Raw genomic sequence first — 16,591 nt, forward strand, 5'->3', positions numbered from 1 at the left:
AGAGGGACATGCTGCAACTCTGATTAGCAAAGTGAGGAAATTGGCTACTGCTGCCAGAATCCCTAAAATGGATTCCATCTTGAAGAGACGTGCTGGAAAAGGGGCAGTTGTAGAATTACAAAATTTTTCACTTGCTCTCAGAGAAGTAGAGTTCAATCGTTCATCAAAACTGACTGTGCACGAGGCAATTCCTTTATACCCTGAAATTGTTAGAGATGTTGCCCATGTGGTTACGGCTTTGCCCCCAACCCAAGTTAGTGTAGAGAGGTTGTTCTTTAGCCTTAAAATAATTAAGTCAGATTTTAGGTCATCTATGAAGGAGGATCTGATGGAGGCGATACTACAACCCCTGGCAAAAATTATGGAATCACCGGGCTTGGAGGATGTTCATTCAGTTGTTTAATGTTGTTGAAAAAAAGCAGATCACAAACATGGCACAAAACTAAAGTCATTTCAAATGGCAACTTTAGGGCTTTAAGAAACACTAAAAGAAATCAAGATTAAAAATGTGGTACTCAGTAAGGGTAATTTTTTTCAGACCAAGCAGAGGGAAAAAAAATTATGGAATCACTCAATACATCACTAGTATTTTGTTGCACCACCTCTGGCTTTAATAACAGCTTGCAGTCTCAATAAATGTATCACTTAAAGAAACAGAAACAGTGACACTCTTGTCCATGGGTTGTGTCTGGTATTGCAACTCTGTTCTATTCATTTGAATAAGGCTGATGTTCAATACCACGTAATATTCAGGAAAAAATACCGCAAGGGGTTTTCCATGCCCCCCCATCAAAAGCAATCTCAACATGTAAAATGCCTGAAATGATTTTGATCTCTTTTATGCACAGGAATAATGCACACAGTGATGTCACAATAGTGGGATATTGTGCACAGTCATGGGTAACGATAAAGCACAAGAATTATACAAACAATGGGATAATGCTGGATGTCACACCACAGGAATAATGCAAAATGTGATGTCACAGAGAATGGATAATGCACACAGCAGCGTGGTAATGGGACTTCAAACACAAACTGGGGCAGTATTTAATTTTCTACCCCCCATTCATTCCATTGTCCACAGTCTTCACTGACTGCACTTTATGCTTCGACTCTGGTGGTTACACCCATGTATTGATGACCTATCCATCAATGTTGAATGCTTGAAAAAAATATGTAGCACATGAAAATAAAGTACGGTATATTTTTTTTCTGGACAGCATGAATACCACAGAGTCAGTCTGCATGGAAATTATGGGACCCCCTTTAACTAACATTAGTCACTTCTCCACTTGCCAGATATGGTGTAAAAACTATGCATTCATTCCTGTCTTCAATAGGACCACAACATTAGCAAATAAGGGAGGGATATTGGCCAAAAAGTGACAATACCATTCTTTCTTGGGAAAGGTAGGGTTGTATGCACAAGCACCAAGCCTGCCTATATCAGAATAAAGGGTGGACAAGTATAATAAGGTAATCCTATTATAATACGTGCTGCAGAGCTATACACTCTTGTATGCGGCTATAACCATTGCAGATATACACCAGTATCTCACGTAAGAAACAATACATTTGTGATTCCGTGCTTGCTAGGCTTATTTGGACTGCTGCTATTTCTCTGAGCATTCTGTACCAAGATAACAGGCAATTACAGGTAATGGCCTTATACTATTCCAAATCATATCTTTCTACTGCGATTAGCACTTCCAGTACCTTTCCAACTGCTGAAAGCTACACAACCTCATCCTGTTTCTAGGAGATTAGAATTTGTTGTTTGGCAATGCTTACCCTTTTCAAAAGAATAAAAAAAAGAATATCTTAGTTTACATCCAGCTATACATATAATCATTTTGTGTCCAGAAACGAGCAGACATCTACAGTCTACAATGAAATAAATGTTTAGTAATGATCATAGGGTTCACAGATACACACGTGGTCAAAATTGTTGGTACCCCTCGTTTAATGAAAGAAAAACCCACAATGGTCACAGAAATAACTTGAATCTGACAAAAGTACATTTTCCGGGGTATAAGACGACTTTTTAACCCCTGAAAATCTTCTCAAAAGTCAGGAGTCGTCATGTTATAGGGCGTATATTTATGGTAATTTATAAGCCCACCCTGTCTCCAAGACTATCCGAGCGGTAGCACATCTCTCTGGCCCGCCCTTGTATCCTATTACCGGTACCTCCTTCTCTTCCTCTCTGATCTCGCTCCTGAGGACTGCAGTGAAGCGGCGCAGGCATGCATGTGCGAGATCTGAGAGGCAGAGAAGGCGGTAATACAAGGGCAGGCCAGACGAGTGAAAGATGCATGTTTTTCTGGGCACAACACCGCTCTCTCTTTTTCCATACCCCGGGCTTGCTTCACTTACACTTTTCCGGTGAGGCGCCCACTCACCTCGTCACTCCAGTCCTCCGGAGCGAGACATTGCTTTTCACCCCTGCTTCCACAGAATTTTTAAAAAAATTAAACTCATGAAATAGGGGTCCATCATTTCCGTCCAGGACTGAAAATAATGTGACAAAAGGGACATGTTAAATCAAGTTGTGTCCACTAATTAGGATCACTGGTGTCTACAATCTTGTAATCACATTATTTTCAGGGGTCCATCATTTCTGTCCAGGTCTATTTAATAAGATGAATTTTTTTAAAAATTCTGGGTAAGCAGGGTTGAAAAGCAACGTCTGACTTTCATTTGTTCATTTTCATAGATTTTTAATTTATTATTACTTTTGTCAGATTCAAGTTATTTCTGTGACCATTGTGGGTTTTTCTTTCATTGAACGAGGGGTACCAACAATTTTGACCACGTGTGTACATGTGGTGTATAATCCCACATACACGGTTCCTTAATAAACATCTGCTCTAATCCCTCATTGCTCGATCTGGTCATATCTCTGTAGTTCACCATAATAAAGATGTATGGTGTATTATCATACATATGTAATAGTGGGGAAGGGCGTAGCCTTCCCTTGGTACTGAGATAGTTAAAGGAAGTGTTCCTGAAGTCAGACCTCTCTGAACTGTTGGTAGACCAAGCTAAGGGGTTAGCTTTAGTGGTTCAGTCAGTAGAGTAAAGGGGGAACTTAGTGCCCTGATCAAGCCTTGAGTGACATCTCTTGTTCCTGGCATAATTCCTTGTGGGCTGCAGTACCTGTAAACAGCCACAAGATGCTACTGTTCTGAGTGCAGATGTCAGGTTGAGTCTGCTAGCAGGGTTACAGGCAGTGATGAGTTAATGCTGTGTGATGACAGCTCACCGAGGGTGGGCACTTTAGGAAAATTCCTGTTTAAGTTTCCAGAAAGCAGGAGGAGTCACTCAGTAAGAGATAGGACAGAGAATCCTACAGGCAGCCTGAGTATATTGGCTGCTAGGGTAGACGGGAGCTCCATACCCTCAGACAGTGGGATCACCAGTGTGCAAGTCTCCCTAAGCAAGAGCACGAGTCCTGTTAGCCGGCCGGAGAAACTCATCAAAGGTAGTGAGGACCCGGGGCACTTCTAGTCTGCAGGAAGCAGAGGAAGATAAATAGGAATCCAGGCTAAGACGCGGGGGAGAGATTGGATCCAGATCACTGTCAGCATTACAGAAGAGTCTCTTGGGCTAGAGATAGAGTCACAGAGATGCTGCACTTAAAGAGGGAACCAGGGCTGAAGATGTTGCCAGCGCCTGTGAGAGAGATGATAACCTGTCGGGCCTTATCCATTATATCTGCCGGTAAATATTGTATATATTCCTCTTCCCCAAGTAAAGTTCAAGTTCTGGTTAAGAACCTCGTGTCCTCTGAATTTATTGCTGCCCTGGTCCCAGAAGAGAAATGCCTGGAGACAGCCGCGATGGGATGGCTTGAAGTGAAGAGCACCACATACACAGCCACACTTCAGATGGAGGACACGTATTGTCTGTAGGGTGCCAGAGCGAGTGGGGGCTACGCCCACGACTACCTCGCTGGGGCGCCTTACACATACACAGATCCTCAATAAATATCTGATCCAATCCCTCATGTCAGGATCTAGTCATATCTCTCTAGTTCACCATAATAGATATGACTGGTGTATTATCACACATACACAGATCCTCAATAAATCTGCTCCAATCCCTCATGGCGCATGTCTAGTCATATATCTGTAGCTCCCCATCAGAGATCCTCAACAAACATGTATTCTAATCCAATGATCTGACCTACTGTACCATAGTTATACATGCTCAATGTCCCATCATATATACATCCTAAATAAAAATCTGGTTTAATCTCATAACCTAATCTACCAATATATCTGTAGTGTACCATCATTGATATAGATCATACATAAAATTCTGCCCCAATCCCATGTGGCCTGGTCTTGGAATACATCAATAGATGTAACATTATGCATACACAGATCTTTAGACTTTCCTTATAACATGTGACCTGATCTAGTCATCTTTCCATAGTGTAAAACAATACATTTAAACAAGCTAAACAAATCTGCTCCAATCTCATATCACCAATTCACCTGTGGTGTAGTATCATACATAAATTTATCCTACTTAAATATCTACTCTAATCTCACATCATCCGATTTATCAATATATTTGTGATGTGGATACCTCCCGCGCTGCCGATTATTGGATTCACAGGAAATTAAACTTGCAAGTTTAAGAATTTCCCGTGAATTGACATCTTCAATAATCGTCAGCCTGAGTGGTATCCACAATTTCTCCTTATCTTCATTCTCTTCGGTTTTGACAAACCCGTGGATCCACAGCATCTAAACATCGACTTAAAAACGCTTAAGATCATGGATCAGGTTAGGATAATCTGATAAGGATACTTTTTATTGTTTGTCGGATAAGACCATATTTGCGCTACTTTCTCCATAGTGTTTTATATTTGTGATGTGTCATAACAAATAAAGAACATTTAATGGGTTAAATTGGTACGGAAATGACACTGTCTGTGTAGAATTGAAGAGCTTACCATATAATAAATACCATATAACAAGACCCAGCAAGACATCTCAATTGTATCATAAAAATATATAGAACCTCAAAGTAATTCTGATCCAATCATGTGATCAGAACCAGTAAATTATCTGTAGATTACCATTATAGCCATAGAGGGCGCAAATGTAGTACTCATCTAATGACCTGTGACATGAACCTGCAATGTGCAAATACCATCTAATACAATATCGTAGATATCAGTGTCTGTGTGCACCTGTGTGGCACACGTGTGGCAACCGTGTACCACATCAGGATCAAGCGTACTGGTGCTTGGGAATCAGCGGTACAGTTAGCGCTGTTACCAACCGCCGGGTGCAGAACGCTGCCCTCATCATAGTCCCCTGCTTGTGCTGCGATCAGCGCAAGCAAGGGACCATGTTGAGAGTAGTATTCTGCTTTCGCTATGTCCTGGTGTAAAAATAAGAATAAAATAAATCCTTATACTCACCTGTCCGGAGATATCCCCCACTGTAATCTATCTGGCCGCACACGCCGAGGAACCAGGGATAGTGTTGCGCTCCATCGATCCCTTGCTCTGTGCTGAGCTCACTGAGTGACAGGACACCGCTTGCTGAGTGAGTCATTCTCCCTGGCTCCTCGGCGTGTGCGGTCCGATGGATTACAGCGGGGGACACCTTCAGACAGGTAAGTATAAGGATTTTTTTAATTTTATTCTTATTTGTACACCAGGACACAGCGGGAGCAGAATATTAATATCAACATTGTCCCCTGCTGGCGCTGATCGCAGCGCCAGCAGGGGCCAATGATGAGGGCAGCGTTCAGCACCTGGCGGGGGCTTCTGAACAGCGCTAATTGTACTGCTGATTCCCAAGCACTGGTACGTGTGATCCTGATGCGGCACACGGGTGGCCCACAGTTGCCACAGGAACACAAGGAAACTGATATCTCCGGTACTGTTTTTTCCAGTACCGGAAATATCCGAACTTGTGAAAGAAGCCTAATATAGTTCAGCAATGTGCACATACCATCTAATATATTCCTGTGGTGAACTAGCAATGTGCCCATACCATCTAATATAGTCCAACAATGTGCCTATACTGTGGAATATATTCCTGTGGTGAACCAGTAGTGTGCTCATACCATCTAATATGTTCCTGTGGTGAGTAGTGTGCCCATATATACTATCTAATATACAGTTAGGTCCAGAAATATTTGGACAGTGACTGAATCTTCATGATTAGGGGTCTACATGCCATTATTTTGAATTTAAAGGGAACCTGTCAGCTGATACATGCTGCCCAAACCGTGCAGCGCGATTGACAAGACATAGAAGCGGGTCCCCGCCTGCTGACAGCGACTGGCAAGCCTCTGCCTACATGCGCGTATATGGAAAGGCTTGTCAGTCACTGTCAGCAGGTGGGGAACCACCTGTACGACTTGTCAATAGTGCACCTCGGTCTACGGCAGTGATTAAAAGTATGTTTTTCTCTGAAAAGCCGCAGCATTTCAGAGAAAACATACATGGCTGTGACCGCACAACCAGGGACATGGTTTGGGCAGCATGTATTAGCTGACAGGTTCCCTTTAAAATGTAACAACTGAGATGCAATTGAAGTGTAGACTTTCAGGTTTAATAAAAGAGGTTGAACAAAAATATCCTGTGAAACGTTTAGGAATTGCAACCATTTTTCTACCTCCTCATTTCATGGGCTCAAAAGTAACTGGACAAATTCACTTTAACATAAATAAAATATTCATTTTTAATACTTTATAGAGAATTCTTTGCAGGCAATGACGGCCTGAAGTCTGGAAGTCATGGACGTCACTAAACTATGGGTTTCTTCCTTTGTGATGCTTTGCCAAACCTTTACTGCAGCTGACTTCAGTTGTTGCTTGTTTGTGGGTCTTTCTGCCTTAAATTTTGTTTTAACCATGTGAAATGCTGCTCTACGGGGTTGAGATCTGGTGATTGACTCAGTCATTGCTGAATATTCCATTTCTTTTCCTTAAAAAATTCCTGGTTTGCTTTTTGCAGTATGTTTTGGGTCATTGTCCATGTTTACTGTGAAGTGCTATCCAATCAACCTTGCGACATTTGGTTGAATCTGAGCAGAAAAGTATCGCCCTGTCTACTTCAGAATTCATCCTGCTGCTTCTGTCTTCAGTCACATCAACAATAAACACTAGTGAGTCAGTGCCATTGGAAACCATGCATGCCCATGCCATCACACTGCCTCCGCCATGTTTTACAGATGATGTGGTATGCTTTGGATCATGAGCCGTTCCAAGCCTTCTCCATACTTTCCTCTTCCCATCATTCTGGTACAGGTTGATCTTAGTTTCATCTGTCCAAAGAATGCTTTTCCAGAACTGGACCTGTTTCTTTACATGTTTTTTTGGCAAAGTCTAATCTGGCTTTTCTATTTGTAAGGCTGATTAATGGTTTTCACCTTCTGATGAACCCTCTGTATTTGTTCTCATTAAGTTTTCTCTGTATGGCAGACTTAGATACTGAGACATCTGCTTCCTGGAGAGTTTTCTTCACTTCAGTGGATGTTGTCAAAGGGTTTTTCTTCACCATGACAAAGATTCTGCGATCATCCACCACTGTTGTCTTCTGTAGACGTCCAGGCCTTTTTGAGTTCCCAAGCTCACCAGTGCACTCATTTTTTGCAGAATGAACCAAACTGTTGATCTGGCCACTCCTAACATTTCCGCTATCTCTGATGGATTTCTTCTTTGTTTTAGCCTAATGAAGGTCTGTTTCTCCTTTGACCGCATATTGTGGGTTCACAGCAATAGCTTCTAAATGCAAATGCCACACCTGGAATTAGCTCTAGAACTTTTACCTACTTGATGATAGATTAATTAGGGAAAAGCCCATGCAGCTCATAAAGAGCTTTTGAGATACATTACTTTTTGTCCCTTTAAAAAGAGGCAGCTACATATTAAAGAGCTGTATTTCCTAAACCCTTACTCCAATTAGTATGTGAATATCCTTTTCACACGTTCAGTATTTGGTCAGTATTTTACATCGGTATTTGTGAGCTAAAATAAGGAGTGGAAAAATCAGAGGAAAAGTATAACAGAACAAGTCACCACTTCTGCATTTTTCACCTACTCCTGGTTTTGGTTTACAAATACTAATGCAAAATACTGACCAAATACTGAACGTGTGAACGTGGCCTAAAGCTGAGTCTGCACTTTAAGCCCATATTGATTATATAACTGTATCTTGAATATGTTTTGGTAAACAGCTAAAATGCCAAAACTTGTGTCATTGTCCAAATTTTTCTGGACCTACCTACAGTATATTCCTTTAATGAACTGGCAATGTGCCCATACTGTGGAATATATTCCACTGATGAACCAGCAATGTGCCAGTGCTGTGCAATCTATTCCTGTGGTAAGCCAGCAATGTCCCCTTCCATTTTGTGTAATATCTTCCTGTTGTGAGACAGCAGTATGCCCATACATACTATCTAATACATTCTGATGATTTATTTTACTAATATATTATTGAATATCACATTGAAGAACATGGACCTGCATTAAAAATGGTGAACTGTAACACAATTATCTCTAAATGTGCCTCTATGTCCATGTACAGTATTTTGAAGGTATATGGATTGTATATGGACTGGTGGTTGGAGTATTAAAATCTGTGTTCAGTTCTATGAACTATATGTTGGCGCTATACAAATAGTGCATTATTACCATACAACCTATAGAGTCCAGGGTCAGACCTGATCACAGTCACAGTAGTAAGAACTGCTATTTAATTAATGGAAAAATAACATCATAACATTTTGCTATGACCTAAAAACATGAGAATGAAGGGAACAAATACAATGTAAAAAATAAATAATAGATAATAAGCAGAATCCTGGTCCAATCACTCGTGACCTGACCCTACATACATCTATATCATCCGTCTATACAGATAAAAGGCTGAGATTGTGATCAGCACAGGGGACAGGGGCTGGTGGGAACGTGATCACTGCAGAATACCCCGGTACTATATAAATAAAGGATAATAAGCAGAATCCTGGTCCCATCACTCGTGACCTGACCCTACATACATCTATATTGTCCGCCCATACATATAAAAGGCTGAGATTGTGATCAGCACAGGGGATATCTGCTGGTGGGAGCGAGATCAGTGCAGAATACCCCGGTACTATATAAATAATGGATACTAAATTCCTGGCCCAATCGCATGTAACCTGACCCTGCAATACATATATGCTGAGCTTGTGATCAGCACTGGGACAGGGGCTGCACTGCCAGCATAACACATTGGCGCTATAGAAATAATGAATAATAAATGTCTTTTTTGGTTCATGACGTCTTAATACATCAAATCAATATATCTGTGGTGCATCATCTGGAGGGATACAGCTGTAACTGGGCTTTCCTTCTCCTGGGGCAAAGATGCAGTTTGTTCCATAAAGCCACCATATCTAAGGGTCTAATCAGGATAGGACCCCATTACAGAGGTGTACATCAGAGAGAGCCAATGTATACCCCGAAGGAAGGTTACAAGGCATCCCACTATACTGGACATATAGCTAGTAGGGTGGCATGGGGCAAATTGTTACCTTTGTACCTACAAATACACCTTGCCGTCACCTCCTGGCGGCCAGGGCACATGCTCTGCCAGCCCTCCTACATGTTCCTTCCAGAATGCAATGTCAGTAGTAAGTGTTATATCTATAGCACTGACATATTCTGCAGCTCAGTACACAGCCATGTACATTCTGCATTCATATACAGCAGTAATATAGTCAACAGCGGAGATACTCATTCTGAACTTTGCAGCCTGACCCCGTACACAGCCCGCTCTCTGCTGCCATGTTACCCCCAGCTGCCAGCTGTTCCGCGCCTCTGTGGGCACCGCAGCTACTTACATGTCCTTGGCTGGTAAGTTCTTCCCTTCCACTACCCGAATGAAGAGGGAGCTCCGCCTGGCCATGGCTGTGGAGCAGCGGGTTCAGCAGCCAGCTCCCGTCCTCGGCTCCCTCCACATTAGTCCTCCGGGCTCCGGTTAGCAGGTGCTGCTGTGGCTGCAGGGAAATATCAATCAGACAGCGCCAGAGGCGGAGGAGACCTCGGGGGGCGGGGCCACAAAGTGCTCACGAGCAGGACCTGGGAGCTGCTGGAGTTCTGTGACGTCACAGGGTCGTGACGTAGGGTCAACCTGCGGAGTGAATGGAAGGAATGCTCACTGCGGGCTTCTGGGTGAAGAGTCTTATGGCCTCTTATAAGGGAAAGTGTGTAAATGCACAATCACAAGCTGCCTACATCAGCCTAAAGATCTGGTAAATTCTCCTACCTATACATGTTCCCTTGTTACTGTTTGTATGGAATGTAGAGGGCAGAACAAATACAAAGTGAATCTACTATGCAGGCAGCTTTCCTCCATACACATCACTACCCACCCAGCTTTCCCCCATACACATCACTATCCACCCAGCTTTCCTCCATACACATCACTACCCACCCAGCTTTCCCCCATACACATCACTACCCACCCAGCTTTCCCCCATACACATCACTACCCACCCAGCTTTCCCCCATACACATCACTATCCACCCAGCTTCCCCCATACACATCACTATCCACCCAGCTTCCCCCATACACATCACTTTCCACCCAGCTTCCCCCATACACATCACTTTCCACCCAGCTTCCCCCCATACACATCACTATCCACTCAGCTTCCCCCCATACACATCACTATCCACCCAGCTTTGCCCCATACAAATCACTATCCACCCAGCTTTCTCCCATACAAATCACTATCCACCCAGTTTCCCCCCATACAAATCACTACCCACCCACCATCCCCCCATGCACAGAAGATCCTGAGGATGATTTTACCAGATTATTACCCCATTCATTTACATTGCTTTCTGTTTTATGTTTGCATGTGTTCTCTAAAACTAAAGAATGAGAATCACTAAATAACAGATTCACCAGATGTCACTCTGGTGCTTGTGAGTTCATTGTATTTATTTTACTCACTTATATAGCGCCATTAATTTCACATTTCTTTACAGACATTATCGGCACTGTCCCCATTGGGGCTCACAATCTAGTTCCCCTATCAATATGTTCATGGAACCTAAAATACTTTTATGAGTTTTAAAATATTTTTCTTTCCATGATCACAGTCAAACTTTCCACCAGAATATGAAATTCCCTTGAAGGGAATCATCAACTGAAACTGACATATTAAACTAAGCATATAGACTTGTAGGGTTGATGCATTGTATTGTTGCTGTTACACTACTATGCAATCATGTTTGTTTTATGAAGTTTGTCCTGTCTCTCTCCCTGTACCCCAGCTCTGATGTATGTAACACCTCCCTTCTTCCCCAGTTAGCGTTTGTCAGCCGTCATCTCTCTAAATTAGCAGTTCAGTATTGTCTTTTTACCTAGTGCAGCTGTTGCAGCTACTGCTGTTACTATTGTGCATAATGCAAGAATTCAGCCTGAGAATAAAATTCTTCTGGAATCTTCATACATGCCTCTGCAGTGGAGTTAAGCTATCTGATGAAGTTCTTGGTGTGAGTACTGGTTCATACAAACATCAATAGGAACGCTATCTCAAGAGCCCCACAGTTGCAGCCTAGGAAAGGAGTCAGAATAGTAAAAAGGCATCTACCAGATACATCTGTAAAGCCAGATTACAGCTTCTGTATAACTATAGCCACAGACACTAGAAGGTCTGCTCACAGCAAAAGAAATAATCAGTGTATGTAAAGCATCTGCAGCTCAGTCTCCCTCAGCATAGATCCTGTTAGAGTTCAGCAGCCCACATCTCTATACAGATCCATGCTGCCTGTGAGTTGCCATGTCTGAAGGGAAAGCTGCATTGTCGTTGCAAAGTCTACAATTAGATGCAGAAAATATGGATCTCAATCCACAGTCCAGGGACGAAAGCAAATGCTCTACCAAGCCTACATGGAAGGTTATAGAAAACCTTGAAAGTATAAAACGTGTAGGGTTGTGGACTGTCTTACCCTGTTCCTACCCCTGAAGACAACAGACACGTCATGTGAATACCGTTGTGAGGTTTTATATGTAAAAGTAACTTGTGTCTAATGTAATATGGTGATGTACAGTATGTAAAGTGTTAATGCATAATGTGAGTATAGCATAAGATATAGAATAAGGATAATAGATTTAGCATATAAGATAGGAAATGGTTAAGGATAGATGTAGCCCACTAGTCCAGTAGGGCACTAGTCCTGACAAAAGGGGGGGAACTTCCCGGTTAGTGGGAGTTCAGAGTCAGTTAGTGAAGTGCTCAGTGAATGTCAGATTCAGATGTGGTGGGTTGCTAGGGTCAGCATGGGCCAGCCGTTCGAGGCAGTGGGAGGCCGAATAGATTTCCCTGATGGACATTCCTGCAACGTCTGGAACCTAGGGTTCGGGCCAGGTACCAAGGAGCGAGTTTTTGGTCTTCTGACATCACGAGGTCAGCAAACATGGAATTACTTTGGGGACGGGTGGCCGGTACCGGGTGCATAACGAATCCCTGAGGCTGATGGAGTCAGCGGGCTTGGGGGTAGTCAAGGACGAATGGGTGGCAGGACTGAAGAGGAGTTGTACTAAGGAGGAAGGAAGTGCGAATTGCTGTGCTCTATTCGACCTGTCACCACATGATGAACTTGAACTGATTAGCAGGGGCGGACACTGATAGCTTGGGGTCCCTGTGCAAGAAATGTGTCTTGGCCCCCCTGCTTTTATGGCGACAAGCTACAGATATATATATATATATATATAGTCTCCTTTATTATGTATATTACCGTCCCTTATTACACAGTGCCCTCTCTTGTTATGTAGAGCACCGTCCCTTACATATTCGATTATATAGACCCCTGATTTTTATTACATATCGTCCTCTCTTGTTAGATATATAATGCAATAACTGCTATCTGCTGATGGAGCATGGGAAAGCTTCTTTTCTGATGGAGGTGACTGATGGACTGGTGTTCTCATCCATCAGCTCCTCCATCAGCAGTCATTTTATATCTAACAAGAGAGGACTATGTAATAAAAGAGGGCGCTGTGAATAATAAAAATAACAAGAATATGCCATGTAAGGGATGATTCTATACATAACAAGATATAAAGTGTCCTATGCCCCTTACCATCTCCTCTCCCAGTCCCCAATAAATGTTAAGTCCCTAATAGTGTCATAATGAATTGTGAGATGGGGGAGAACGCTATCATAGACTTAGCACCTCCTCCACCACCTAATTCATTATACATCCATATCTCATGTCCTCCTCCCATTCCCCGTGTTCATAAATCCATTATAAGTCCCCCTTGCTCCCATCCCAATCCCTCACCCCCCTCATTGTGCTCTCCCTCACATTCAATCATTGTCCTCTCCTTCACATCCCATCATTGTCCTCTCCCCAACATGCATCATTGTCCTCTCCCCAACATGCATCATTGTCCTCTCCCATATTCCCATTACTGTCCTCTCCCCACTCCAATCACTGTGTCCTCTCCCCACTCCAATCACTGTGTCCTCTCCCCACTCCAATCACTCTGTCCTCTCCCCACTCCAATCACTGTGTCCTCTCCCCACTCCAATAACTGTGTCCTCTCCGCAATCCAATCACTGTGTCCTCTCCCCACTCCAATCACTGTGTCCTCTCCCCACTCCAATCACTGTGTCCTCTCCCCACTCCAATCACTGTGTACTCTCCCCACTCCAATCACTGTGTGCGCCGCAGCCTTGTATTGCGGCGCTTTGCGCATGCGTGGTAGGGGAGACAGAGCAGGGCACGTCACAGGGCCTGTCACAGAGCCCTGTGATGTGCAGGGGAGGAGGGGAATACGGTAATTTAGCACAGAGGCGGCAATTTAACGGAATAGTAAGCAGATAGGAGGGGTTTGCAAGCCTCTGGAAAACAGACTTTATAAAACCAGATTTCTCTGCAATCAGACCTCTGCTATGGGCCATACAGGTAAGTATAGATTTACTTTTCTTTCATCTGTATGCGCATAGTAGAGGTCTGATATCGCCCGGGGGGGGTGACAGATTCCCTTTAAGTCATATTTAAAGTGACGCGCCCCCTGGGCCACATGGGGAACCCGGAACAGGGCCTTTTTGTAGATGCTGGGGGTTGTAGTCACCGTGGCGGTGACCCGGTCCCGTGGCTCAGGGTGGTCAAACTAAATGGCAGTATATATGCTGAATGTCCGACTACGAAACCCGTGGATTGCGGTCAGAGTGAACCGCCGCTGCAGGGCAGACCGCTGAGGCTGGTGTTGTGGGTGCAGCTGAGGGTAGTCTAACTCCCCACGGGAGGAGTATAGCCTCAGGGCAGCAAATAGTGATGTTGGTGGTGATGGTGCGCGGGAGCAGCAGTAACCACACGGAGTCTGTCATGCAATTCAGGGTCTTTACTGTTGGTGGTATTAAGGGACCCTCCCGGAATACAGGTTAACAATGGAGGCCTGGTCAGTCTGAGAGCAACTGGGAAATCCTGCTAGTCAGGGGGAGTTTGTAGGCCTACCGTGCTGACTTCACTCTTTCTTGGCTATCTCGCTGTAGTGTAGTGGTAGCCCACGTCCCTGAGTGTACCGTGTTGTTCTCACCCGTATGACTGGCGACTTGGGCCTTCCGTGCTTCTCACCCCTCCAGGGCAGTAGTGGTCCCTCTCGTGTGGCTGAGCCTCCGGGCTTCCTTGGGCCAGAGGACTTGAAGTCCCCTGCGTGGTGGTTTTTTGCTGCTGGGCTTATAACCCTCACAGCCTCGGACTCCAGTGTCCGGCTTTTCAAGTCTCTAGTCAGGATGAGCTCTTCTAGCTCCCCTCCTGGCCTCGTGTTCCTCCTCTGCCTACAGTGACTCCTCAGCCTGCTGCTGACCTGTCCCTGTCTCTGGAACTAGACTCTCTAACCCCGCCCCAGATCCAGTTTATGAAGGGCAGGTTTCTCCCCTCCCTGGACTGAGGCAAGAGGTGCTGCATGCTAATTGTCCCCAACCAGGGAACCTCCCACTTGCTCTCAGACATGACATTGCTGCCACTGTGGCGACCAGACCTGGGGTGCCACATTCCCCCCCAGTGAAATTTAGTACTCCGGGACTAAACACATTTTGCAAAAACACAACATAACAGGGTATAAACAATAACACAACAACATATGTACAAGAAGTTTAGTCTTTAGAGATCACGGTGCTCCCCTGACCAGGTGTCCATGTCACCTAAGATGCAATTTGAGGGACCCGTCCTAAACCCTCCACGTAGGCCCTGGGGTGGCTACAGGGCTTAGATGATCCGGAGTTGGACCACGTCTTCAGCCACCTCCACAGGTTTTGTGTTCCGTGGTCATCTTCAAAAGAGGGCACCTTACCAGGTGCAACTATGTACAAGGTACAGTTCCAGTTATTCATTGTCCATAACCTGTTAATCCATGAACCCTGTCGGGTAACTATAAAAACATAATTAATAACCAGGCAACAAACATTAAACATTTGCAATATACAGGTAGATATATTACATTTTGTATTTAGATTCTCCAGCGAGCGGGCATTTGACCTTTAGTGCTCCTGGTGGACCTACGTAACCCACTGTCTGGTGGTACTCTATTCGTGTCCCCTGTTTCCACCCCCTGTGTACTGGGTGTGCTTGTGTCTGCACTAGAGGTGTTTGCAGATGTTACGGGTAGGTTGGGCAGCTTTCTGCGTACTCTTTGGCTCACCACGGGCATGGCAGGTTCACTACTAGCAGAGGGTTGATTCTCCTGAGCTGCTGGTACGTACTCTTCTGCCTCCGGGGCCACTTGCTCTTCCAACACTACTGGCTCTTTTGCGGGCTCTTGAGGGCTTGGCTGGAGGAAGGTAAGGACGGGTACCACTATGGCGTTGTTGATTTGTTGGAAATTCTCCGAGCACTGTACTGACCATTTCTTCCCTTTCCTCTGCGGGTTGAGGGCTATCTTGGTCTTCATCAGCACTTTGCAGCTGCTCGGGACACCTCTTCAGGTGGTCTCTGGAGACAGTGGCTGTGGTCTCTCCTCCATCCTTACTGATAACACACACCTTTGGGTTTTCATGGCTTGACGGCAGTACGGTGTACGGGTCTTTCTCCCACTGGTCATCCAACTTGTGGAGCCGTCTCTTCCTCTTCAAGACCTGCTCTCTAGGTGCCAGGGGAGCAGCAGGAGCATACTGGTTGTAATTCCTTTCTTGCCTCTCTCTTGCTTGAGATAGACTTTGCTCCACACACTCCTGTACTTTCCGGTACTGCTGCTGTCGTTCTGTGTCCCAGTCTGCTTCTGGTGAGGTGTCCTCAGGTGTCAGGACTCCCATCTCCAGGTCAATTGGCAGCTTACCAGGTCTTACTCTCATTAGGTAAGACGGGGTGCAGTTGGTAGAACCCACTGGGATATGGTTATACAAGTCCACCAGATCCGGCAGTTTCTCAGGCCACAGGCTGCGGTCCTCCAGGGGCAACGTCTTGAGCAGGTACAGTACTACCTGGTTTATTTTCTCACACATCCCGTTGGTTTGGGGGTGGTAAGGCGTTGTCCTTATCTTCCTGCAGCCATACAGGTTGCAGAATTCCTGGAAGACTTCAGCCTCGAACGCTGGACCTTGATCCGTCAACA

The 16,591-nt window shown here is 44.6% G+C and overlaps 1 protein-coding gene across 1 annotated transcript in view; it reads right to left on the reverse strand.

Annotated features, from left to right (window-relative positions):
* The window catches only part of LOC141214196 (ras GTPase-activating protein 4-like), a 274,525-nt gene extending 264,426 nt beyond the window's left edge, over positions 1–10,099 (reverse strand). The window contains exon 1 of the mRNA XM_073665419.1: positions 9,864–10,099. Within this exon, the coding sequence (XP_073521520.1) occupies positions 9,864–9,928 (65 nt within the window). The 5' untranslated portion in view covers positions 9,929–10,099. The remainder of the gene's footprint in view (positions 1–9,863) is intronic.
* Positions 10,100–16,591: the final 6,492 nt, after the last annotated feature.

The sequence above is a fragment of the Phyllobates terribilis genome, unplaced genomic scaffold (assembly GCF_046119375.1).
Source record: "Phyllobates terribilis strain yellow unplaced genomic scaffold, ASM4611937v1 Scaffold_2__4_contigs__length_985480577, whole genome shotgun sequence".
Taxonomy (NCBI): domain Eukaryota; kingdom Metazoa; phylum Chordata; class Amphibia; order Anura; family Dendrobatidae; genus Phyllobates; species Phyllobates terribilis.